The sequence below is a fragment of the Diuraphis noxia genome, unplaced genomic scaffold (genome assembly GCF_037042655.1).
Source record: "Diuraphis noxia isolate RWA-SAM2 unplaced genomic scaffold, SU_Dnox_SAM2 contig0003, whole genome shotgun sequence".
NCBI lineage: Eukaryota > Metazoa > Arthropoda > Insecta > Hemiptera > Aphididae > Diuraphis > Diuraphis noxia.
The window spans coordinates 9,910,913-9,936,627 of NW_028301713.1; the positions used below are offsets into that span (position 1 = coordinate 9,910,913).

Consider the following 25,715-nt stretch of genomic DNA (forward strand, 5'->3'; position numbering starts at 1 on the left):
ATATATATATATATATATATATATATATATATATATTTATTATTATATATAATTATTATTTATAATAATTATTATCATATATAGGTTTTCTCCAGAGTAATTTAATCTCAATAAATTAAAATATTAATCATTGCCTGTGTTAACTCTTGCAATATTAATCTATGAGAATGCAAGAAAAATATGCGACTTATTTATTAATTTTAATAAATACTATTTGAGTGCTACTGCTAGGTAACAGGAAGTTACTCTCCTTAAGACTTCAAATCATGTATATATATTTTTGTTTTGTTCACGCTTATACGCTATTGTAAACGTTACTGATTGAATTGAGTAGCACTCAAATAGTATTTATTAAAATTAATAAATAAGTCGCATATTTTTCTTGCATTCTCATAGATTAATATTGCAAGAGTTAACACAGGCAATGATTAATATTTTAATTTATTGAGATTAAATTACTCTGGAGAAAACCTATATAATCCGATTATAATAATCCGATTGCTAATGTGACGCTAGCCTCAACTCTTAAAAAACGATGCGAAAATATTTTTAAAGGTTATTAATTTTGGAATTTTGCATACTATCATTATTTCTAATTATTGAATCAAAATAATTTACGAAATTAATTAATTAATTTTTTTTTTTATTAAATTAAAGTGTTTCTGATATACAAGGTCATCGAACCTATTGATATAATAAAAAATTTTTAACATCATTAAGTTGTTAAGCGTAAATTAATTACAATATATACAGTAAATTACAGAAAATATAAAAAATTAACTACATATTATGCTATATGTATAATGTAGTTAATTTTTTATGTTATCATATTGTTATACTTGTTCAAAATAGTTAAATACTTTAAAATGTTTCTTTATGTTATATTATCTAATAATGATAACTATTTTTAAAATTAGGTAGGTACATAATGTGCATTATAAATTTTATTGCTTTAATTTAATAATAATTATCATTCATCCATCGTCCACCTTGAATTCTGAATTCTATCTGAAAAACACGAACTAAGGTCTAAGATACCTAAGTCTTAGTTCGTGCTGAAAAATAAATATTTTTATTATAGCCCCTTATAAGATATGAATAGGCAATAGAGTATGCAGGAATGCTGTTACCTACCTTATCAGAGTTGATAAGCGCTCAACGTCCGGGAGCTAACCATAGATATTAACAACAATATATATAGTATATATCTATGGAGCTAACTTCACAAACATAACCTTGGGAATATCAAGTAGTTAAATTTAAACATTTAAAGTGTGATTTCTTGTGAAAATCAGAGGAACGAAGACAAAGGCTGTCATTATGACCAGGTAATCCTTTGTACTTGTACTTATACAATACCACGCTAACATGTTGTTATTTTATCATTGGTGTAGTTAATTGAACTTGATTTAACAACATTGGAACCTCATGTCAATGGACCATTTACACCAGATCTCGCTCATCCTATTTAAAAACTTGGCAAAAATACCAAAAGTAACGATTGGCCTGTTGATACGAAGCGGTGTCTTTGTAGAAGAAAAAAAAGTAGGTATTATGCAACTCTAAATGTCACAATTGTGTGTACAAATAACTAATTTGTGATTAATTTAATTTAAAATAAATGAGTCTATCATTTATTTTAAATTTTAATGTATTCTATATATTTTTAGAATGGCGGACATTTTCCCCCCGGCTGTTTTCGGCGTAGTAGGACATTTTCCCCCGAAAAATTTTTGGATGCGGACATTTTCCCCCCGTATTTTTTTCTATTATTTACCTTCGAATATAAAATTATTATCTTTAACACATATTTTTTAGCTTTTGTTCATATATTTTTTTTTTATTTTTGTAAAAACTGTACGTTAACTAAAAAGTCTCTAATCTTAATTTCAATAAAAATCACAAAACAAAAATGTACAACAATAATTCTTATTTTAAAACGTATATAACCACTATAACCACTAAACCACTACTAAACTGCTTTGAACAGTTTTGATATAAAATATTGACTCAATCCTCATAATGATGTAAGATTGTATAGAATGTTATCTTAATAGTCTTAGTAATTGACTGGGGTTTGGACACAATTTTAGATTTCAATGTTAACCATCTAATTCAATATTAGTATACTACTATTTTACTTTTATTTAAAATTATATTTTTACTTAACTTGTTTTAAATATTATTCATTATTTTTTTATTGAAATTAAGATTAGAGACTTTTTAGTTAACGTACAGTTTTTACAAAAATAAAAAAAAAATATATGAACAAAAGCTAAAAAATATGTGTTAAAGATAATAATTTTATATTCGAAGGTAAATAATAGAAAAAAATACGGGGGGAAAATATCCGCATACAAAAATTTATCGGGGGAAAATGTCCTACTACGCCGAAAACAGCCGGGGGGAAAATGTCCGGATACCATATTTTTAATGTAAATTTAACTAAAATTGTATAGAATAACTAGATTTTCTATGACATAACTAGTTAGAGTATGATTTCATACATTAGGTAAGTAATATTCGTAGGTAATTCATGAACTACCTAGTTATTTCATAAAATAACGGATGTCAACACATTAACTGTAACATATAGGTACATAGTGATATAAATATATGAGTTTTTAACAGTATAAAGTGTTATGTTTATATTATATTTAAAATATTAGAAATATGCCATTAAGTCTATAAATTATCAATACATGCATTTATTATGTGCTCAAAAATGTCAAATATGCAAACTTTTTTTGCATATTTGTAATATAGATTTCATGAATCAAATTTGTATCTCACTCCGGTGTGTAATTCTGGCTGCGCGAAAAAAATATGCTAGTCATAAACATCCGAGCTCTAATTATCAGTATTTATCACAGTTATCATCTGCGTGTTAAAACATATTATAAATTATAAAGAAGACAAATTGCCAAATTAAACATAAAGTTGTCATATTTTATTAATGACACCGTTTCGGAACATAATAATTGCAAACATTATTTTAATTTATTATTTTTGAGTACCAAAAATGCTAAATAATTATTTAATGCATTCCTCAATATCAAGAAAGCATACAATAGTATGTAGTAGACCAAATATTAAAATAGGTTAGATAGGATAGATCTCTTGAACATTGCACGCATTTTATACTTCTTGAGTAACGATCATTTAGAAACAATTTTGGTTTGGAATATTAAATATAATCTGTGTTGCCATTAAACAAAGTAAAATCTTAAACAATTTTAAGAATAAAAATAATATTAATAACCAGGGCATTTCTGGCAATCAGTGCAATAAAAGTGGTGAAAATGACAAACCACTGTGAACATACATACAATAATGTAAAAGTCGTATTTATCTAAATGATCAGTTAGTAATCTATAACTTTTGTTTTAATTGTTTTAAATATACTATTTATAATCTCCATATTTATATAGTGTTGGCGATGCCCAATAAAATATAAGATTTTTGTCTTAATTATCTTGTAAACGCGTCCTTGCTAGCTGTTTATCATGATAATTTGTCAAAAAATTTCAAATATTTTAGTAAAATACATAAATTTATTATTTACAATAAATTTTAAGATTAAAAATATTTAATGTTTGTAGAATTTAAAATATATGTATTTGCTAATTTTAAAATTTTTTGTTGCATAAACATTCTGGATCTAGTAATCATAAATTTTTTAAATCAAGTATTGTCTTAATAGTATACAATTATAGAATATAAAACCACTTGATATTAAATTTATTTTTTGTCAGTTTTATTTTCAATATTTGCATAATTTTTAGACTGTAATTCTCAATTATACTAATTGATTTAAAAAATTAATGATTACTAGATATCTACAGATTTTTATGAAATTATTAAATACTTTTATATAAGATAGCCAGGTAGGTACTGTTCATATAACTCAGTATAATTGTTTGACAAAGCCCCCAACAGGTCACTTTGGTCAACTTAAATCTTGCAACCCCATGCATTTAACCCAAATTGCGCCTATGTACTCCATACCATTCTCCAGTCTGCTGGTTCATTAATTTATTCATTTCATTATTATCTGAGTTGGTTGCATTACAATAATGAAAATAAAAATTATTTTATTTTAATAAAAACAAACAGTTATAATAACATACGTTAAAAACAAGTTATTTGAAATTTTATCCAAATGCCCTTGGTATTTCAACCAGGGACAAGCAGCAGAAATGTGATCAGTTGTTCATTTTCCTTTCACCTATTAATAAGGTATAAAATATTATAATATCCTAAATAAAAAATATAGAAATTATAATATGTATTTTAATATTTTATTAAAGTTAAACATACATTAATCAGTATAATAAGGACTTCAAAATCTTTCCCGTCCCAAGCTTCAAAAGGTACCAAAAGTTGAAGGCAATTGGATTTGGTATTTACTTCCACATTTACAGATAATCCAACTTTAGGTGGAGCTTGTTGTGTATCTTGACCATGATCAAATCCCTTATGTGGTAGTTCATCGCCAAATGGATAACTCAACTTAAATTCTTTACCTTTAAAAATAGATGACATTATGTCTATAAATATTAACTCGAGATAATGAAAACTGTTCACGAACAAAACAAATTTTATATTTTGCAATACTACAATTCTTATAGTAATAGTAGTATAATATCAAAAGTTTGTCATCCCGACAATAACTAATATTATTTAACTAATCATCAGCCCCTTTTATTGCTTCAGTTGTTGGATCAATGTCCGAACGACCTTCAATGGATAAAGCAGTTACTAACTCAGTTGACGTGACAAAGGCGTGAGTCGCTGGATTGGCATTATTTCGTCCAGTGAAGTTTCTATTGTATAAGCTGACAATAGTATTCTTTTGACCCATTTTAACATCTTTACGGTTAGGTTGAGTATAATTTTTTGATAAATTGAAATAAGTTTAGATTTTTATATATAAACTCCTTGTGCCTTTTATTTGTTTATAAAACATATATTTACATTCTCAAAATTTTAATATTTTTTGTAACCATAGATACTTAAAATTGTTTGCGATTCATAGTTATTTATTAAATATACCTATTTAATTACATTATTATTATATTCTGAACGTAATTTCTTTAAAGTATTCAGAAAACTTAAAACTCTATAGATTAATATTTATTTAAGAGTGAAATTATGGCGTTTTTCAAACATTTCAATGGAATACAATCTATCTTCTGGAAATCGGTATTTTTCAAACCGCATGCCATGTTGAGGGCCAATGTTAGAAAAGCACCAACGATGAGCGTGTTTGACAAGAACGTTTTGCCTTACCAAAAGATGAAATCAAACTTAAGCATTGTGAAAGAAAAGTATGTGTAATATTTTAATTGCAAATAAAGTTATTCCTATCTCATATCAATCTCATAATGCATCTACATGGACCACGTTCTAGATCCAGCCTGGATAAAGTAATTTCGGAGGTTCTATACTCTATACTCTTGAGTCTATAGGCATTTCTCCAATATATAGAGAATGTATATCATAGGGAAATATTTTTTTTCAATTAAATTACATTTAACATTGGTTGTAGATCATATAGTGTCTATGTATAGGCTTGATAGATGTGTTTTATATTAGTTTGTAATCAGTGGCGTCATTTCAGCTTTAAAAGGTAGGGACAATGGTATTCAAAAATATTGATCAGTCTATATAAATCAAATAAACAAGCAAGAAAGAGTTGAATAATTACTGTGCCTACCTTTTTCAGTGATTATTATATATTTTTATCTTGAAGTTTGAAGGATCAATCTAATTTAACTACAATACGAACCGCGACTGCTAAAACATAATTAAAAAGTCTAAGCATTTTAAATATCTTCTATTATAGAGGTTTTTTAGTAATCATTGATAAATAAAAGAGTGATCGTTTTTTTTTTAGAATTTTTACTCAAAAATAATAAATTAAAATAATGTTTGCAATTATTATGTATCGAGACGGTGTCATTTATTATATAATATGACAATTTTATGTTAAAATAAGCAATTTTTAATATTTTTTTTTTTTTTTTTTAACAGGATAGGAAAACCGTTGTGTTTGACTGAAAAAATCCTTTATTCACATTTGGAGGAACCAGCTACACAAGAAATCGAACGAGGTGTATCTTATTTAAAACTAAGACCCGATCGTGTGGCAATGCAAGATGCTACTGCTCAAATGGCTATGCTGCAGTTTATGTCATCTGGTTTACCTAGAGTGGCGGTACCTACGACAATTCATTGTGACCATTTAATTGAAGCTCAAGTAAGTTTATTAAACAGTTGAAAATGATATATCATTTTTATTAAAAAATTGTTTAACAACAGATCGGTGGACAAGAGGACCTAAAAAGAGCTAATAAAGATAACGAAGAAGTATTTAATTATTTGAAAACGGCTAGTGCTAAGTACGGAGTTGGATTTTGGCGCCCTGGTTCTGGGATTATTCATCAAGTAAATTACAAACTAAAACAAAATATTAGCTATTATATGTATATAAAAATAACATTTATTTATTAAAATAAATTGTGATATTTTGTATATAGATAATTCTGGAAAACTATGCATTTCCCGGATTGTTGATGATTGGCACAGACTCTCACACGCCTAATGGCGGTGGACTTGGTGGATTGTGTATTGGAGTAGGTGGTGCGGACGCTGTTGATGTGATGGCAAATTTTCCATGGGAGTTGAAGTGTCCTAAAGTAAACAATAATAATAATTAATATCTAATAATTTTAAATTACGCTTTTAATTTCTAAATATAGATTATTGGAGTCCATTTAACTGGTAAAATGAAAGGATGGACAACACCAAAGGACGTCATCCTTAAAGTGGCAGATATTTTGACAGTCAAAGGAGGAACCGGTGCTGTAATTGAATATCACGGACCAGGAGTTGATAATATATCATGTACAGGTAACAATGTCCATATATACAATAAAAATTACTTTCTTTCTTAGACCTCTGTATAGACTCAAAAACTATTGGAACGTTTAAATGATATACCAATAGATACCTAGGAGACTCTGGGGAAATTTGTAGCTTAGTTTCACCACCCAATTAGGTCATTATAGGATGGCTATCGCATATTAGTTTAGTTTCTGCTCACAAAACATAATAACATAGTATTATACTATATAACTATGATAACAAAAACAAAATATATTATAGTTTATTTTAAAGGTCACCATCATAATTGGTGACACGTAATATAATATTTAAAAAATAAAAAATATATGGTTGTGGTTTTTATTAGTAGAATAGAATGCTTCACTGATTTCGAGAAAAAACAATTGAGGATATTTTAATAGAAACAATAAATAAATGAATAATACTCTTTTAACACAGATATTATTATTAGTCGGGTTCTATCTTTATAACGTAACCAAACCTAACAAAGAGTATCTATAATTTTATAATCATTTAATCATATTTATCAAGGTATGGGTACCATTTGCAATATGGGAGCTGAAATTGGAGCCACTACCAGTTTATTTCCATATAATCACCGAATGGCGAATTATTTAAAAGCTACTTCACGTAGTGATATTTCAGAAGAAGCTGCAAAGTATAGTGAATCATTGTTGACTCCTGACAAAGGCTGTCATTATGACCAGGTAATCCTTTGTACTTGTACTAATACAATACCACGCTAACATGTTGTTGTTTTATCATTGGTGTAGTTAATTGAACTGGATTTAACAACATTGGAACCTCATGTCAATGGACCATTTACACCAGATCTCGCTCATCCTATTTCAAAACTTGGCAAAAATACCAAAAGTAACGATTGGCCTGTTGAAATTAAAGTTGGTTAGTTACATGATTATTTAATTTATGACAAATGTTGGAAGAGATAAAGGCGAATATTTGATCTGATATTATTTGATCTTAAAATACCAGTAAAATAAAATCACAAGCAACCTTGTGTTGCATATTCAAACCTTATATTTGAAAAATTAAATATTTTTGAATTTTGAAAATGAAAATAAATTTGTCTATATAATTTATAATGTTTAACGCACGTTTAATTATATGTATATGTTAAATATTAGGTATATTAAAATGGTTTTAAATCCATGAACGATGAGTAGATATCTTAGCATTTTTATTTAGATTTATTTTATTAACTGTTAAAATTCAATTATCCGTAAATATAATATTGCAATCATCATATAAAAATAGTAAAAATGATAATGTTATTTTTATATTTGGTATGATAATGTTTTTTTTAAATTTCAGGTCTGATTGGAAGTTGCACAAATTCAAGTTATGAAGATATGGCGAGATGTGGTACTATTGCAAAAGAAGCCTTAGATCATGGTCGAAAATCAAAAATTCCATTTTATGTCACTCCTGGATCTGAACAAATCAGGGCGACAATTGAAAGAGACGGAATTGTATAAAAAAATAAAATATTTAATAAGTATTTATTGGTAGATATTTAAATTACAAAATTGTTTATAGGCACAAATACTGAGAGATTTTGGAGGTACTGTATTAGCTAATGCATGTGGTCCATGCATTGGTCAATGGGACCGTAAAGACGTTAAAAAGGGTGAAAAGAATACTATTGTCAGCTCATACAATAGAAATTTCACTGGACGAAATGATGCCAATCCAGCGACTCACGCCTTTGTCACGTCTCCAGAGTTAGTAACAGCTTTATCCATTGAAGGTCGTTTGGACTTTGATCCAACAACTGAATCAATAAAAGGGGCTGATGGTTAGTTAAATATTAAATATTATTAGTTATTGTCGCTCTGACAAGCTTATGATATTATACGAATACTATGATTGTATTGATGCAAAATACTAAATTGTCTCACTTTTGTGAACAGTTTTCATTACCTCGAGTTAATATTTATATATTCATAGACATAATGTTATCTATATTTATAGGTAAAGAATTTAAGCTAAGTAATCCATTTGGCGATGAACTACCACAAAAGGGATTTGATCCTGGTCAAGATACATACCAAGCCCCACCTAAAGATGGGTCCACTGTAAATGTAGAAGTAAATTCCAAATCTAATCGCCTTCAACTATTGGAACCTTTTGAAGCTTGGGACGGGAAAGATTTAGAAGGCCTTATTATACTGATTAAAGTATGTTTAACTTTAATGAAATACGTATTATAATTTCTATATTTTTTACTTAGGATATAATAATATTTTATACCTTTTTAATAGGTGAAAGGAAAATGTACAACTGATCATATTTCTGCTGCTGGTCCCTGGTTGAAATACCGTGGGCACTTGGATAATATTTCAAATAACATGTTTTTAACGTATGTTATTATAATTGTTTATTTTTATTAAAATAATAATTGTTATTTTCATAATTGCAGGGCAACCAATTCGGATAATAATGAAATGAATAAAGTAATGAACCAACAGACTGGAGAATGGGATGGAGTACCGGATACAGCAAGAGCATACAAAGCAAATAATTTACCGTGGGTTGTGTTTGGTGATGAAAACTATGGTGAAGGAAGTAGCAGAGAACATGCTGCTTTAGAACCACGTCATTTGGGAGGACGTGCAGTCATTGTCAAGTCTTTTGCAAGGATACACGAAACAAATTTGAAAAAGCAGGGACTATTAGCATTGACATTTTCCGACCCCAATGATTATGACAAAGTTCAACCAAGTGATACAGTGTCTTTAGTCGGACTTGATCAGTTCGCACCCGGCAAGGTAAACCAAAATTGAAAATTTTAAGCTACTTGCTCATTTTATTAACTCATTTTTAGTTGAACTATTCCACTAATAAATTTTATTATTTCAGCCTTTACTATGCATACTATGCCATAGTGATGGAAGTAGTGATGAAATATTACTAAATCATACATTCAACGAACAACAAATCGAATGGTTTAAAGCCGGCAGTTCATTAAACAGAATGAAGCAATTGGCTGACTCATCTAGTTCGTAACAGACCAAGGAACAGCACAAATTATAGTTCAAGTAGGTAATTTACCTACATCAAGATTAAATTAAATTTTATTCATTCAAAATCTATGTCTATTCAGTACCTATTTCAATATACCTATTTATTTTATTACAAAAAACAATAAAAGTACCGCCGTTGTGTGATTATATTTTAAATTTGTATGACCCATAAACTACTCGTTCTAAATTCAATTTTTATACACCAAAATACTTAAAAATAATTTTGATTTGGAATATGAAACAAAAACTCTGTTGCCATTAAACAAATTTAAAACAAAATAAATTCAAAATATATTTATTAAGCCAAATATTGCCAGCAATCTACACATAGTGATTAATGTGGTGTTAAATGACAAAGCTCTGTGAACATAATATTATAATATAAATAAAGACATAATGATGTAATAATGTAAAATTTGTATTTCTCTAATGATAATCTGTAACTATTGTTTTAATTGTCTTAAGTATACTATTAATAATCAGACATATTTTTGGTTATGTCCAATAAAATATAAAATTTTTTTCCTTAATCATCTTGTAAACGTGTGATTGATAGATGTTAAACATGACAAATTATTGAAGAATTTTCAAAATTAATAGTAATATTCATACATTTATTATTTGCGATGATTTTTCAATTGAAAACTATTTAATGTTTGGAAGAATAAAAAATATAATTTGCATTTTTCACCATTTTTAACGCATCAAAACTTTGGATCTATTAATTTTTTTCTTCTAATCTTTTTGCATTGTTGTAATTAAATTTGTTTTATTTTTAAGACAATACTTGGTTTAAAAAATTAAAAATTAGTATCAAAAGTTTTGATGCATTAAAAAATGGTGTAATATGCAAATTATATTTTTGATTCTTTCAAACTTTAAATAATTTTCAATTAAAAATTCATCGCAAATAATAAATGTATGAACATTACTATTAATTTTGAAAATTCTTCAATAATTTGTCATGTTTAACATGTAGCAATCACATGTTTACAAGATGATTAAGGAAAAAAATATTATATTTTATTGGGCATAACCAAAAATATGTCTGATTATAAATAGTTTATGTAAATAACTAAATGTTAATAAATAGTATATTTAAGACAATTAAAGCAATAGTTACCGATTATCATTAGGGAAATACAATTTTTACATTATTACCTCATTATGTGTTTATTTATATTATAATACTATGTTCACAGAGTTTTGTCATTTTCCACCACTTTAATCACCTTACAGATTGCTGGCAATATTTTGCTTAATAAATATATTTTAAAATTTAACTTAGTTTATTGGCAACAGAGCTTTTATTTCATATTCCAAATCCAAATTATTATTAAGTATTTTGGTGTTTAAAAATTGAATCTAGTACAAGTAGTTAATGGGTCTAACAAATTTATAATATAATCATACAACATTGGTACTTTTTACTGTTTTTTGTAATAAAAGTAAAATATATAAGTTGAAATGGTTTACAATTCATGATTATCATGCAATAATTATATCAAATATTATAAGTCATAAGTAGATGAATGTACATAGATTTTGAATGAATAAAATAAATTTCCATTCAAATTGTTGTTAGTTGAATGTAGGATTTAGTAATATTTCATCACTACTTCCATAGTATGCATAGTAAAGGCTGAAATAATAAAATTTATTAGTGGGATAGTTCAACTAAAAATGTGTTTATAAAATGAGCTAGTAGCCTACAAATTTCAATTTTCATTTTGATTTTACCTTGCTGGCCTGTGAATTCAAGAAGTCAGACTAAAGACCCTCCATCACTTCGTTGGACTTTATCATAATCTTTGGGGTCAGAAATTGACAAGGTTAATAGTCCCTGCTTTTTCAAATTTGTTTTTTGTATCCTTGCAAAAGACTTGACAAAGACTGCACCAAATGACGTGGTTCTAAAGCAGCATGTTCTCTGCTACTTAATTACTTTATTCATTTCATTTTATCCGAATTGGTTGCACTGTAATTATGAAAATAACAATAATTTATTTTAATAAAAACAAACTATTATAATAACATACGTTAAAAACATGTTATTTGAAATATTATTCAAGTGCCTGCGGTAATTCAACCAGGGACCAGCAGCAGAAATATGATCAATTGCACATTTTCCTTTTACCTATTAAAAAGGTATAAAATATAATTATATCCTAAGTAAAAAATATAGAAATTATAATATATATTTCATTAAAGTTAAACATTATTTAATCTGTATAATAAGGCCTTCTAAAACTTTCCCGTCCCTAGCTTCAAATGGTTCCAATAGTTGAAGGCGATTGGGTTTGGAATTTACTTCCTCATTTACAGTCAACCCATCTTTAGTTGAGGCTTGGTATGTATCTTGACCAAAATCCCTTTTGTGGTAGTTCATCGCCAAATGAATTACGCAGCTTAAATAGATAACATTATGTCTAAGAATATATAAATATTAACTCGAAGGTAATGAAAACTGTTCACTAAAGAAACAATTTAGTATTTTGCATCAACACAATCATAGTATTCGTATAATTTAATATTTAACTAACCATCAGCCCCTTTTATTGATTCAGTTGTTGATTCAAAGTCCAAACGACCTTTAATGGATAAAGCAGTTACTAACTCTGGAGAAGTGACAAAGGCGTGAGTCGCTGGATTGGCATCATTTCGTCCATTGAAATTTCTATTTTATGAGCTGACAATAGTATTCTTTTTACCCTTTTTAACATCTTGACGGTCCTATTGTTTAATGCATGGACCACATGCATTAGCTTATACTTTCCTTCCAAAATCTCTCAGTATTTGTGCCTAAACAATTTTGTAATTTAAATATCTACCAATAAATACTTATTAAATATTTTAATTTTTTATACAATGCCGTCTCTTTCAATTTCGTCTTCCTTATTTGTTCAGATCCAGGAGTGACATAAAATGGAATTTTTGATTTACGACCATGATCTAACGCTTCTTTTGCAATTGTACCACATCTCGCCATATCTTCATAACTTTAATTTGTGCAACTTCCAATCAGACCTGAAATTTAAAAAAACTTCATACCAAATATCTTATAACCAAATATAAAAATAACATTATTATTTTTACTATTTTTATATGATGATTTCAATAATATATTTACGGATTCTAGTACCTAATATTAAAATATCTAATATTTAACATATTCACATATAATTGTAATTAAATGTATTGAATAATTATTGAATATCAATTAATTATTATCACAGTTATCATCTGTGTTAAACATTATAAATAATATAGATAAATTTATTTTCATTTTCAAAATTCAAAAATATTTAATTTAAAAATCTAAGGTTTGAAAATGCAACACAATATTCCTTGTGATTTGATTTTACTGGCATTTTAAGATCAAATATTATTAGATCAAGTATTTGCCTTTATTTCTTCTAACATTTGTCATAAATTAAATAAATAAGTAACTAACCAACTTTATTTTCAACAGGCCAATCATTACTTTTGGTATTTTCCCCAAGTTTTGAAATAGGTTGAGCGAGATTTAGTGTAAATGGTACATTGTCATGAGGTTCCAATGTTGTTAAATCAAGTTCAATTAACTACATCAATGATAAAATAACAACATGTTAGCATGGTATTGTATTAGTACAAGTACAAAGGATTACCTGGTCATAATTATAGCCTTTATCAGGAGTCAACAATGATTCACTATACTTTGCAGCTTCTTCAGAAATATCCTAACGTGTAGTAGCTTTTAAATAATTTGCCGTTCGGTGAATATATTGAAACAAACTAGTAGTGGCTCCAATTTCAGCTCCCATATTACAAATGTTACCCATGGCTTGATAAATATGATTAAATGATTATTAAAATTATAGATACTCTTTGTTAGGTTCCAGGCCAGTACCTTAAGCCTTATGTTAAATCAAACCGAGACGGCAATCCATTTGCAGCGAATAGTAAATTTGTTTTTATAATTTTTTTGCATTGTTTGTAATTAAATTTGTGTTATTTTTAATGATTGCATATTTTTAAGACAATACTTGGCTTAAAAAATTAAAAATTACTAGATCAAAAGTTTTGATGAATTAAAAATGGTGTAATATGCTAATTATATTTTTATTCTTCCAAACATTAAATAGTTTTCAATTAAAAATTCATCGCAAATAATAAATGTATGAACATTACTATTAATTTTGAAAATTCTTCATTAATTTGTCTTGTTTAACATGTAGCAATCACATGTTTACAAGATGATTAAGAAAAAAATCTTATGTTTTATTGGGCATAACCAAAAGTATGTCTGATTATAAATAGTTTATGTAAATATATTTATTATTTATTTAACAAAAAGTACAACATTACATTAATTAATTAAGTTATATAGTACATTAATGACCGCACGTCAATAACGAATGACTATTATATTTCATGTGTACTGTATAGTGAACTAACCTCTAAATTCTAATTGATAACTCTGTTATCATTACGTCTCACTTTTTTAGTTAATTACAAAATTAAATTAAAACATCATTTTACAAGATAATTAAAATAAAACATAATTTTAAAAACATAATCAAAATAAAACATAATAGTTTAAAAACATAATTTTAAAATTACACAATATAAATGATTATTTATTACATCTTAAAATCTTTAAATTTTCCAGGTATTTTTGTCTTTCTTTTATATTCAGTCCTTCCTTCTCTATCTATTACATTCTTATTTTCCTTGTTCTTTTCTCCATTTTTATTCTCTAATATTCTGGTGTCTTATGTAATTGTCTCCTGTTTCTCCACAATTCTCCCCCTTTATCTAATTTTACAATATTGTTATGAATACCTAACTATAAATAACTAGTATATAGTAGGTACCGGATATAATATAGTGTATGATTAAACAATGATGTTTGTAAAACAATTAGGATTAAGAAATAAAGATGTTATCATAGTTTAGCATAAATAAAGTACAATCCCAAATCTGCAAGTATGCACTAATTATATAGGAGGGATTGTCCTACTTAAATTTAGATATAAGGTACGATAAGATGATATGTAAGGGGGTTGGAAATGGACAGCACGGAGTGTCTATACCGATTCGATTAATAAAACTAACTGATAACTTATTTAGTTCGTGTTTGTTATTTTAAATATATACTTGAGTTCAAAACTCTACGAGTACGAGGCTACGGTCAACCGACTTGTAACATTGGTGGCAGCGGAAAAAACGAACCATTGTAGCAGACACAGGATTTTTAATTAAGCAGTTTTAAGTTTAAATTATTATTAAACGAGTCAAGACACATCAATCTATTCAAACTTCAGAGCATTCAATTCAGACTTCAGAGCATTCCAGTCTTCAGAGCATTCTATTTTCAACTTCAGGGCATTTCCAGTCAAATCAATTAAGGAGCCTTCCGGACTACCAACTTCGACAATGTTATATGTAATGTTAATGTAAGTTTTATTTTTATATTTAGAAACACCCAATTTTTTTATTTTTTTTATGATTAATGAGTGACGATAGTTCGTATACAAAAGACGATAGTAAGGATTTAACTTTTGTACCAGATAAGTCGTTTGAGTCCGACGATAGTAGAGCTGGACAATCTACACCAAACAAAAGTAGTAGTATCAGTAGTAGTCAATTAGTAGATCCACAACCAAATACAAGCACTCTATTAGGTTTACAGAATCCCGTTAGTGGTCGAAATACTTTAGATCTATCAATTCAACGTAGACGGGTAAAAGTTCCCGCAGGGGTTAGCTCTAATATTCTAGAGAAAACTTTTTCGTTTGACCCAAGTACACAAGTTTATATTTTTTCTCGGGAGTCTAGTCAAGTGGTTTCAGAGTCTCACAGCATGAGTTTGATAACTTCTATGGAGGCGGCATTGCGAATCTTACCAAAATTTGAAAAGCAAGACTCTGACGGTTTACAAAATTTTATAAGGTCAGCAGAGTTTGCTTTGTCATGTATCGATGAAAGTTTAAGACCCGTGATGTTAGGTGCATTAATGGCAAATTTAACGGCAAAGGCGGCTCAAGTTATTCGGTTTAAAAAAATTAGCACTTGGGAGGAGCTGAAGGCAACTTTAAAAAATTGTTTTGAGCCACGGAATACTTCTACACATTTGCTGTTAGAATTAACAACAACTCGACAGAAATTCGACGAGGATGTTGGTACGTTTTTTGAGAGATTAGAAAAATTATTTCACTTAACATTGAATGTCCAAACTAAAGATAAAAATACAGAAGTGGCAGAGGTCATAGAACAAATTTTAAAGTCGCAGACATTAAGTATCTTTGTGGAAGGATTGAAACAACCAGTGAAAATGATAGTTAAAGCAAGTCATCCAAGAACAATTGAGGAAGCACTAGCAGAAGCTCAACAAGAGGAAACGTCATATAAATCAGACAAGAAAACACAGTCAAAAATGCCAAAACAAGAAGCAGGGAAAATGACATGTTTTAATTGTGGAAAAGTAGGCCACACGGCGAAGGTATGTTGGTCAAAGTCAAATCACGAATTTAAAAAAAAACTGCAAGACAATCAAAAAAACTGGGTCACAGATACAGGCCAAAATTCAAAACAAAACAATTGGTCAGCGAATATGCATAAACAAACTGCAGAAAGCAGTACTAGCTATAATAACAAAACAATTTTTTGTAAATATTGTAAAAAACCAGGTCATGAAATTGGAGTATGCAGAAAATTAAAGTACAATAATGAGAAAAAAGCAGGTCAAGGAAGTTTTAATGCAGAGCCATAAACTTCGGGAAACGAAACAGGATCGATTCAGAACGGCGAACGATCGGTCCAGGAAATCAAAGCAACAGCCGTAACATTTTTAGATCATTCAAATTAAAGGCACAACTTTTTAAAGATCCTGTTTTATGTCAATCTACAGAATTTGTTAATCAAGACTCAAAGTTTTTGGTTGACACAGGTAGCGAAATAAATATAATTAAATTATTATCACTTAAGGACAATGTAAGAGTTAACGAAAAAATTATATATCGATTAAAAGGTATCAACGAATTTTTCGTTAACACAATCGGTTCGACAAGTTTAACATTGTATTTTGGAAAAGAAAAAAGACAAGTAAGATTCAAGTCGTAAGTAATAATTTTCCAATACCCCATGATGGAATCTTGGGTAAAGAATTTTTGGAAGACAATAAAATAGCGATTGACTATGCAAAAAATGAGATTACGTCAACAGTGACTGAAGGCAACTCCACAGTATTAAATCAAAATATCAACAATGACGACATTGCAGTAATACCACCAAGATATGAAATGGTAGTTCCAATACAAATTACGGACGATCGAATAAAAGAAAGTGATACATTAATTATTTATTCACAAGCAGTACAAGATCTAATTCAATGTGGAAACGTTATAACTACAGTGAAGGATCGACAATTATTAGTAAAAATTGAAAATCAAAATGAAAATTCAATAAAATTACAGGCAGTGGATTTGAACAATCTATTGTACGAGCAATATGAAGAAACAAGTTTAAAAGTGTGCACTAAATTACCAGAAGTTCAAGAACAAGGAGATCGCTTACAGTTATTGGAAAAATCTTTAAGATTGCAGCATCTAAACAAGGAAGAATATCGATCATTGAAGGATATATTTGCAGAATATTCTGTCGTTTTTTTATTAGAAGGTGATAAATTAGAGGGAACAGCAGCAATACAACATAGAATTAAAACTTCACCCGATATTCAACCAGTTTATATTAAACCATATAGACTACCACAAAATCACAAACAAGAAATATCGATGCAGGTAGATCAGATGGAAAAGGATGGAATTATTACGAAAAGTACTTCACCATGGAACGCCCCATTAATAGTAATACCAAAGAAAACGGATTGTTCGGGAAAGCAAAAATATCGAATCTGTGTGGATTTCAGGAAATTGAATAGTATTACAATTGGAGATGTATTTCCGATTCCGAATATAAACGATATTTTAGATCAGTTAGGCAATTCTAAATATTATACAACTTTAGATTTAGCTAGTGGATACCACCAGGTGTCAGTACATAAAGATGATAGGGCGAAGACATCATTTTCCACGGATAAAGGGCATTATGAATTTCTTAAGATGCCTTTTGGATTAAAAGGAGCGCCAAGTACGTTTCAGAGATTAATGAACACGGTGTTGTTGGGAATAAACGGTATAAAAGCATTCGTTTATATAGATGATGTAATCATATATGCACATGATTTGAAAGATCATAGTGAAAAATTAAAAGAAATCTTTCAAAGGTTTAGGGAGTATAATTTAAAAGTACAACCTATGAAGTGTGAATTTCTGCGTCACGAAGTTATATATTTAGGCCATATAATTACAGAACAAGGCTTGAAACCAGATCCGTCAAAAATTGTGAGTGTGAAGAATTTTCCAGTACCAAATAGCCAGAAACAGTTGAAAAGTTTCTTGGGACTGTCCGGTTACTACCGTAGGTTTATAAGAGATTATGGTAAAATTGCAAAACCATTAACTGCATTATTGAAAAATGACACACCGTACGATTGGACAAATGCATGTCAACAAGCATTTGAAACATTAAAAAATGCATTAATAAGTGAACCTATTCTTAGTTATCCTAATTTTGAAAAACCGTTTAATGTGACATGCGATGCGAGTAACTTAGCAATTGGATCGGTTCTATCTCAAGGTCCAATAGGGCAGGATTTACCAATTGTATATTCATCAAGAGTACTGAACAAAGCGGAACAGAATTACTGTACTACAGAAAAAGAATTATTAGCCATTGTATGGAGTTTAAAACAGTTAAGACCTTATTTACTAGGGAGGAAATTTTATATAGTAACGGATCATCAGCCGCTAAGATGGTTGGTTAACCATAAGAATCCAGGATCGCGACTAATGCATTGGAGACTAGCAATGGAGGAGTATGAGTATGAGATTATTTATAAACCAGGAATATTGAATACAAACGCTGACGCCCTCAGTAGAATACCCCAAATTATGCAGATTGAAGGAGAACAATTAGTAATAAGTAATAAAACATATAATGAATACATGGATTATGTAAAGACAAATTTAGTTCAAAATTTAAATATGATGGAAGTAGCCTGAAATATTTTTGAAAATGATCAGGCAAGTCTCGTACATCATATATCACAGGAATTAATTTTGAAAGAGGGTTTGTCACTTGAATTCCGACGTCGATTTGGGAATCTAGAAAATAATCAAAATAAAGAAATTACAGATTTATTGTATCTAAAAGAAGGTAACCGTTACATAATATATATGGTACTATCAGAGAAAGAAAAAAGTCAAATTACCTATGAAAACGTGTATCATTGTTTGCAAAATTTGAGAACATTTTGTGTAAACAATCAAATAACGGATTTAGCGTTATCAAAAACAGGCGATCAAATTTTCCAACTAGATTGGGCAACAGTAAGAATAATGTTAAGATATCTATTTAAAGGTACCAAGATAAAACTTAGAATATTTACACCAAATGAACTTACGGATAATGAAAAAAATATTATTATTAGGGAAATGCATGAGAATCCGTTGGCAGGACACAGAGGAATTTCGAACACTATAAAGAAAATTAAAAAAGTATATAATTGGCCAGGGATGTCGAAGGAAGTGACAGATTATGTAAAAAAAATGTCAGTCATGTCAAAAGAATAAAACGTCAAACAAACATACAAAACAACCAATGGTTATCACTTCAACAGCGGATAAGCCATTTCAGAAAATATTTATGGACATAGTAGGACCACTTCCTACTACACATAAGGGAAATAAATATGTACTTACAATGCAAGATGACTTAACGAAATTTAGTATTGCAACATCTATGGTATGCCATGAAGCTAATACTGTAGCGCATAATTTTGTAACGTCATTTGTTTGTATACATGGAATTCCAGAATCTATAGTATCTGATCAAGGAACGGAATTTTTAAGTAAAATCTTTTTGGAAGTATGTAAACTATTGAAAATTGCCAAGTTTAACACGACGCCATATAGACCACAAAGTAATGGAGCATTAGAACGAAGCCATTCAACATTAGGAAACTATTTACGTCATTATGTCGACAAAAATCTAGCAAATTGGGACGAATTTATTCCATATGCGATGTATGTGTATAATACAACTGAGCATGAAACAACAAAATTCCAACCATATGAACTACTCTATGGTTTTCCAGGGAAAATACCTACATCGTTAAAAAAGAAACCAGAACCGAGATATAATTATGAAGATTATAATTTTGAAGTTAGCAAAAATTTCAACAAATTCATGAAATTGCAAAACAACGTATAGGAAACTCTAAAGAAAATACAAAATCACGTTATGATAATAAAGTTAATCCACTTGAATTAAAAATAAATGATAAGGTTTGGCTTATGGAAAAACAACAAAAAAATAAATTAGCACAAAAATGGCTAGGGCCATACACTATAGCAGGGATTAACAGTAGTGAGAATGTAACAATTGATAGAGGAGGGAAATTAATTAAAGTACAATGTATTTATATTAACATTGTATAAATTCTATATTGTAACAATATTATGACCTTCTACCATCTATTTTATTTTTTATTACTCCTGGACTCCACTGTTTTCCATTTCTTTCTTTTTGTAAATAAACCTTATCCCCTTCCTTTAACTCTTTTAATCCTTTAGCGTTTTTATCATAATACTGTTTTTGTTTATTTTGTAATTCTATCAATTTTTCTCTCACCTCCACATATTTCCCTTTTTCATCTTCTATAGGTAACAACCCTTTTATTTTCCTACCCATTAATATTTCAGAAGGGGATGCTAAATCTTTACTTATTGGTGTATTTCTATATTCTAGTAACGTTAGATATACATCTTTGTTATCCTCATCTGCCTTGATCAACATTTTTTTTATTGTTTGGATATGTCTTTCTACCATTACATTAGATTGTGCATTAGTAGGGCTCGATATTATGTGTTTTATGTGCCACTCTTTAATACATTTTTGAAACTCTTCTGATGTGTATTGAGTACGGCGGTACCTAATGGCGATCAGATCTAATGGTTTCAGGTACCCCATGCCTTGAGAAATTACTTTTGATTGCATTAATTGTGTTACTACTAGTTAGTTTTGGTATCATTACAAATTCTACAAATTTAGAGAAATAATCTACTATCAAAACATAATTTTTCCCTTGAAAATAAAACAAATCTGTACCTACCACCTGCCAAGGTTTATCTGGTACCTCCGAACACTCAAGCGGCTCTTTTATGTTTGTTTTTCTATATTTTAAACAAATTTGGCATTTATTCACAACTTCTTCTATGTCCTTATTCATACCTATCCAATATAAACAGCTTCTAGCTCTATATTTACATTTTTCGATACCCATATGATTAAAATGGATCCTTTTCAACATTTCACTTTTTAAACTTTCTGGTACAATTATCCTGTTTGATTTATATAGTACTCCGTCGTGCACTGTTATCAATTCTTTACACTCCCAATATTTTTTGGTTTCTTCATTTAATTGCTCTCTTTTTTTCGGCCAACCCTCAATGACACAATGTTTTAACAAATTTAGTTCTTTATCTAATTCTGTAGCTAACTTAATTTGTTCGCGTTTATTTTCATTAATTGATGTGCTCACATTCACTTCTTCAATTGTAACTTCAACTTCCTTATTCTCCCAATCGTCAAATATACTATCACCTTCTGATTTTAATCTGCTTAATGTGTCAGCTATCAATAGTTCTTTACCAGGTTTGTATTTTACTATTAATTCATACTGTTGCAGTTTTATTAAAATTCTTTGTAGTCTCAAAGGGCATCAGATTATCAGTTTCTACTTTAACTTTTCTACCATATATATACTGATGAAATCTATGACATCCAAATGCAATACCTAGAGCTTCCTTCTCAATTTGAGCATATTTTTTCCGAGACTCAGTTAACGACTTCGATGCATAAATAACAGGTAAATTATTTTGCAATAGTTCTGCACCTAAACCGTCCTTTGATGCATCTACCGATAATGTTAAAGGTAGCTTAATATCGTAATATTGCAAAACTGGCTCACTAATTAACATTTCTTTTAATTTATCTAAAGCGTCACTATGCAACTTTGTCCACTCAAATATAACATCTTTTTTTATTAACTCTCTTAATGGAGCATTTATTTGTGCAACATTAGGTAAAAATTTTCCAACATAATTTACAAACCCCAATATTCTCTGTAATGCTTCTTTATTCTCTGGTGGTTTTAATTCCTTTATGGTTTTAATTTTATTATAATCTGGTTTTACTCCTTTGTTTGTTATTTCATGTCCTAAGAAATTAACTTTACTTTTATTAAATTTGCATTTTAATTTATTAAATTTTACATTTCTCTCACTTGCTCTTTGAAGTACTTTTCTCAGCCTCTCATCATGTTCCTCTTTATTTTTACCATAGACTATTATATCATCTATATATGTATCAACACCATCAAACCCTTCAAATGTTTGTTTAAATTTTTTATGAAATATTTCTGGGGCTGAAGAAATACCAAAAGGCATTCTTAAGAACCTATATCGTCCCATTGGCGTGGAGAATGTACACATTTTAGAACTTTCATTTGTCAATTTAATTTGATAAAAACCTTGATTTGCATCTAGAGTACTAAAAACTTTTGCCACCGCCAATTGTTTTAAAATCTCCTCTACAGTTGGTATTTGAAAATATTCTCGTTGTATTACTCTATTTAGATTTTGTGGATCTAGGCATATCCGTATAGCTCAATTTGGTTTTATAGCTATAACAATAGGACGCACCCATTCAGTGAATTCCTCTACTTTTTCTATTATTTGTAAATCACATAGTTTATTTAATTCTTTTTTCAACGTATCTTCCAATGAGAATGGAATTTTTCTTGTTGCACAAGCTATTGGAACAAAATTATCTTTTAATTTTATCTCATAATTTCCTTCTATGCATCCAACTCCTTCAAATACATGATTAAATTCTTTAGTTATGTTCATAGTTTCATAATTTTCATCTATTTCTAAGAGACATTTAACTATGCCTAATTTTACACTGTCTTCAAGACCTAGAATAGCTACTTTTTTATCTACTTGTGTATTTACTACATAAAATTTACAACTTTTTTGATAGTTTTTTTTTTTATTTATTTTTATTATTTTATTATTTATTTTTTTTTTTATTTCCCTAGTACTTTACTATTGTTTCCATCATAAGTGCTAAGCTTTGCCTTGGTTGGTTTTATTAAATACCTGTGGATTAATACATTTTAATATCTCACTTGGCAATACATTTGCTTGAACTCCAGTGTCTATTTTATATCTTATTTCTGTACCATTAGTTCTCAACTTTACTATCCAATCTTTATCACTGTTATTATTTTTATTTTCACCCACAACGCCTATAAAAAATTCTTTCTCTTCTATTTCATTAATTTTACTCTCACTTTTAGTTGATCTACATTGTTTAGCAAAATGGTTTAATTTCTCACACTTATTACACATTTTCCTATAAGCCGGACAATTATTTATTTTATGATTCCTCCCACATCGTTTACAATTATTTATAATTTTGACATCTTTATTACTATTATACTTACCTTTAGATTCTTCAATCTGCTTTCCCCTTTGTGTATGATGATCATATTACTTAAGCTTCTGTATTTCTTCAACGTTGCAATTGTTGGTGCCATTATCCATTGCTGACATTTGTTTTCTTACTACTTCATCTGAACGACACACATCCAACACCTTCTCCAATCCGATGTTGCACTCCTTTAGTAGTCTCTCTTTTATTTTGTTATCGATTAATCCACAAATGAGTCTTCCTCGAATCAATGTGTCGACTAGCTTCCCGAACTCGCACGACGCTGCTAATAACCTGAGCTCTTTTACATACTCATCGATGCTTTCTCCAGTCTTTTGATCTCTTGTAAAGAACATGTGTTGTTCATATACTATGTTTTTTTTAGGGATAAAATATTCATCAAATTTACGTATAACTGCATCATACTTAGCTGCATCGTTAGCTTTATTAAATTCAGAACTATTATAAATTGGTAGAATTTCAGAGCCAAGACAATGTAACATTAAAGCGAATTTTCGTTTTTCTTCACACGTTTGTTGACTTGATGCCATCAAATATAATACATCAAACCTTTGTTTATATAATTTCCATTTCTCTGCTATATTGCTTCCAGACAAGTCAAAAGAATTAGGTAGACTGATGTGTTCTGACATTTTGTCATTTAACTTGTTTTAACCACGTGTTTCTACTTTTTAATTATTATTTATTTATTATTATTTGTTTCCTTTTACTAAACAAAACCGACTGCGCCATGTAAATTTATTTATTATTTATTTAACAAAAAGTACAACATTACATTAATTAATTAAATTATATGGTACATTAATGACCGCACGTCAATAACGATTAACGAATAACTATTATATTTCATCATTTCATGTGTACTGTATAGTGAACTAACCTCTAAATTCTAATTGATAACTCTGTTATCATTACAGTTTACTTAAGACCATTTAAACAATAGTTACAGATTATCATTAAAGAAATACAATTTTTACATTATTACCTCATTATGGATTTATTTATATTATAATATTATATTCACAGAGTTTCGTCATTTTCCACCACTTTAATTGCGTTACAAATTGCTGGCAATATTTTGCTTAGTAAATATATTTTAAAATTTAACTTAGTTTATTGGCAACAGAGCTTTTATTTCATATTCCAAATCCAAATTATTTTTAAGTATTTTGGTGTATAAAAATTGAATCTAGTACAAGTAGTTAATGGGTCTTACAAATTTATAACATAATCATACAACAGTGGTACTTTTTACTTTTTTTTTGTAATTAAAATAAAATATATAAGTTGAAATGGTCACAATTCATGATTATCATGCAATAATTATATCAAATATTATAAGTCATAAGTAGATGAATGTACATAGATTTTGATGAATAAAATAAAATTCCATTCAAATTGTTGTTAGTTGAATGTAGGATTTAGTGCTGGCAGTGAATATACAAATACATACTACTACCATTTATAAATAAACAAAAATGCCCATCCTAAAAATAAATCCAGCTGCTCTCGAGAGCACTTGTTTGTTTAAATGGTTACCTTTGACTACCAAAAAATATTATTATTATTTATTTTTATTTTTTACTGGTCAGATGGCACAACTTTAATTTCATCACACCCTCATCATATTTCTATAACCCGATAACTTTCTCAATTTTTTCATCCGTAAGAACCTTCTCCTGGCAATTACGATCCAAACAAATAAAGAGTGAGCGAAATCGGTTCAGCCGTTCTCAATTGATGAATTGTTATACATTTTTGTCTCCATTTTTATATAATATATAGATTTATATTTTTATTTTTATCTGCTAGAGGGCACCACCGGCGTAACTCAGTTTTTGTCTCTAAATCCCTAACTCACAGGAGTTAGGTCCATAATGTATGCTATAAACCCGCTCCCCGGCATTCTCTATCATTTAAAAAAAATTGAGCCAAATCGGCACAGCCGTTCTCAACTGATGCAATTTCGAATTTTTTGTCTCCATTTTTATATATATAGATAAGTAGATGAATGTATATATATTTTGAATGAATAAAATAAAATTCCATTCAAATTGTTGTTAGTTGAATGTAGGATTTAGTAATATTTCATCACTACTTCCATCAGTATGGCATAGTATGCATATTAAAGCAGGCTGA

The 25,715-nt window shown here is 28.8% G+C and overlaps 3 protein-coding genes across 9 annotated transcripts in view; 1 reads left to right on the forward strand and 2 right to left on the reverse strand.

Annotated features, from left to right (window-relative positions):
• The first annotated feature begins 1,128 nt into the window (after positions 1-1,128).
• Positions 1,129-25,715, forward strand: part of LOC107164176 (putative aconitate hydratase, mitochondrial) — a 55,272-nt gene continuing 30,685 nt past the window's right edge. For 2 of the 4 annotated variants that reach the window (XM_089224425.1, XM_089224423.1), the window contains exons 1-15: positions 1,129-1,328; positions 1,395-1,545; positions 5,146-5,330; positions 6,037-6,262; positions 6,325-6,450; positions 6,543-6,701; positions 6,765-6,915; positions 7,441-7,616; positions 7,683-7,812; positions 8,242-8,399; positions 8,467-8,725; positions 8,902-9,107; positions 9,192-9,289; positions 9,350-9,698; positions 9,790-9,968. In XM_089224425.1, the coding sequence (XP_089080551.1) occupies positions 1,429-1,545; positions 5,146-5,330; positions 6,037-6,262; positions 6,325-6,450; positions 6,543-6,701; positions 6,765-6,915; positions 7,441-7,616; positions 7,683-7,812; positions 8,242-8,399; positions 8,467-8,725; positions 8,902-9,107; positions 9,192-9,289; positions 9,350-9,698; positions 9,790-9,936 (2,487 nt within the window). In that variant the 5' untranslated portion in view covers positions 1,129-1,328; positions 1,395-1,428 and the 3' untranslated portion in view covers positions 9,937-9,968. Of the gene's footprint in view, positions 1,329-1,394; positions 1,546-5,145; positions 5,331-6,036; positions 6,263-6,324; positions 6,451-6,542; positions 6,702-6,764; positions 6,916-7,440; positions 7,617-7,682; positions 7,813-8,241; positions 8,400-8,466; positions 8,726-8,901; positions 9,108-9,191; positions 9,290-9,349; positions 9,699-9,789; positions 9,969-12,520; positions 13,129-13,830; positions 15,064-25,715 lie in introns of those variants that run through there. The other 2 variants (XM_089224422.1, XM_089224424.1) reach the window with 2 other exon arrangements.
• Positions 4,072-4,583, reverse strand: LOC149056685 (aconitate hydratase, mitochondrial-like). The gene is made up of 2 exons (XM_089224435.1): positions 4,321-4,583; positions 4,072-4,259 (listed from the first exon to the last, which is right to left on the reverse strand). Exons 1-2 carry the CDS (start codon positions 4,543-4,545, stop codon positions 4,206-4,208), a joined length of 279 nt encoding a protein of 92 aa, XP_089080561.1. The 5' UTR covers positions 4,546-4,583; the 3' UTR covers positions 4,072-4,205.
• The window catches only part of LOC149056686 (putative aconitate hydratase, mitochondrial), a 51,639-nt gene continuing 32,399 nt past the window's right edge, over positions 6,476-25,715 (reverse strand). For 3 of the 4 annotated variants that reach the window (XM_089224426.1, XM_089224428.1, XM_089224427.1), the window contains one exon: positions 23,161-25,711. The gene's annotated coding sequence lies outside the window, so the exon portion shown is untranslated. Of the gene's footprint in view, positions 6,697-23,160; positions 25,712-25,715 lie in introns of those variants that run through there. The other variant, XM_089224431.1, reaches the window with a different exon arrangement.

Bases quoted from the DNA above. Each gene is read 5' to 3' on its own strand.
- LOC149056685 (XM_089224435.1), bottom strand. From the start codon at position 4,545: ATGTCATCTATTTTTAAAGGTAAAGAATTTAAGTTGAGTTATCCATTT. The intron at 4,260-4,320 runs GTATGTTTAACT...TTTTTTATTTAG, and splicing joins TCCTTATTATACTGATTAAT to GATATTATAATATTTTATAC.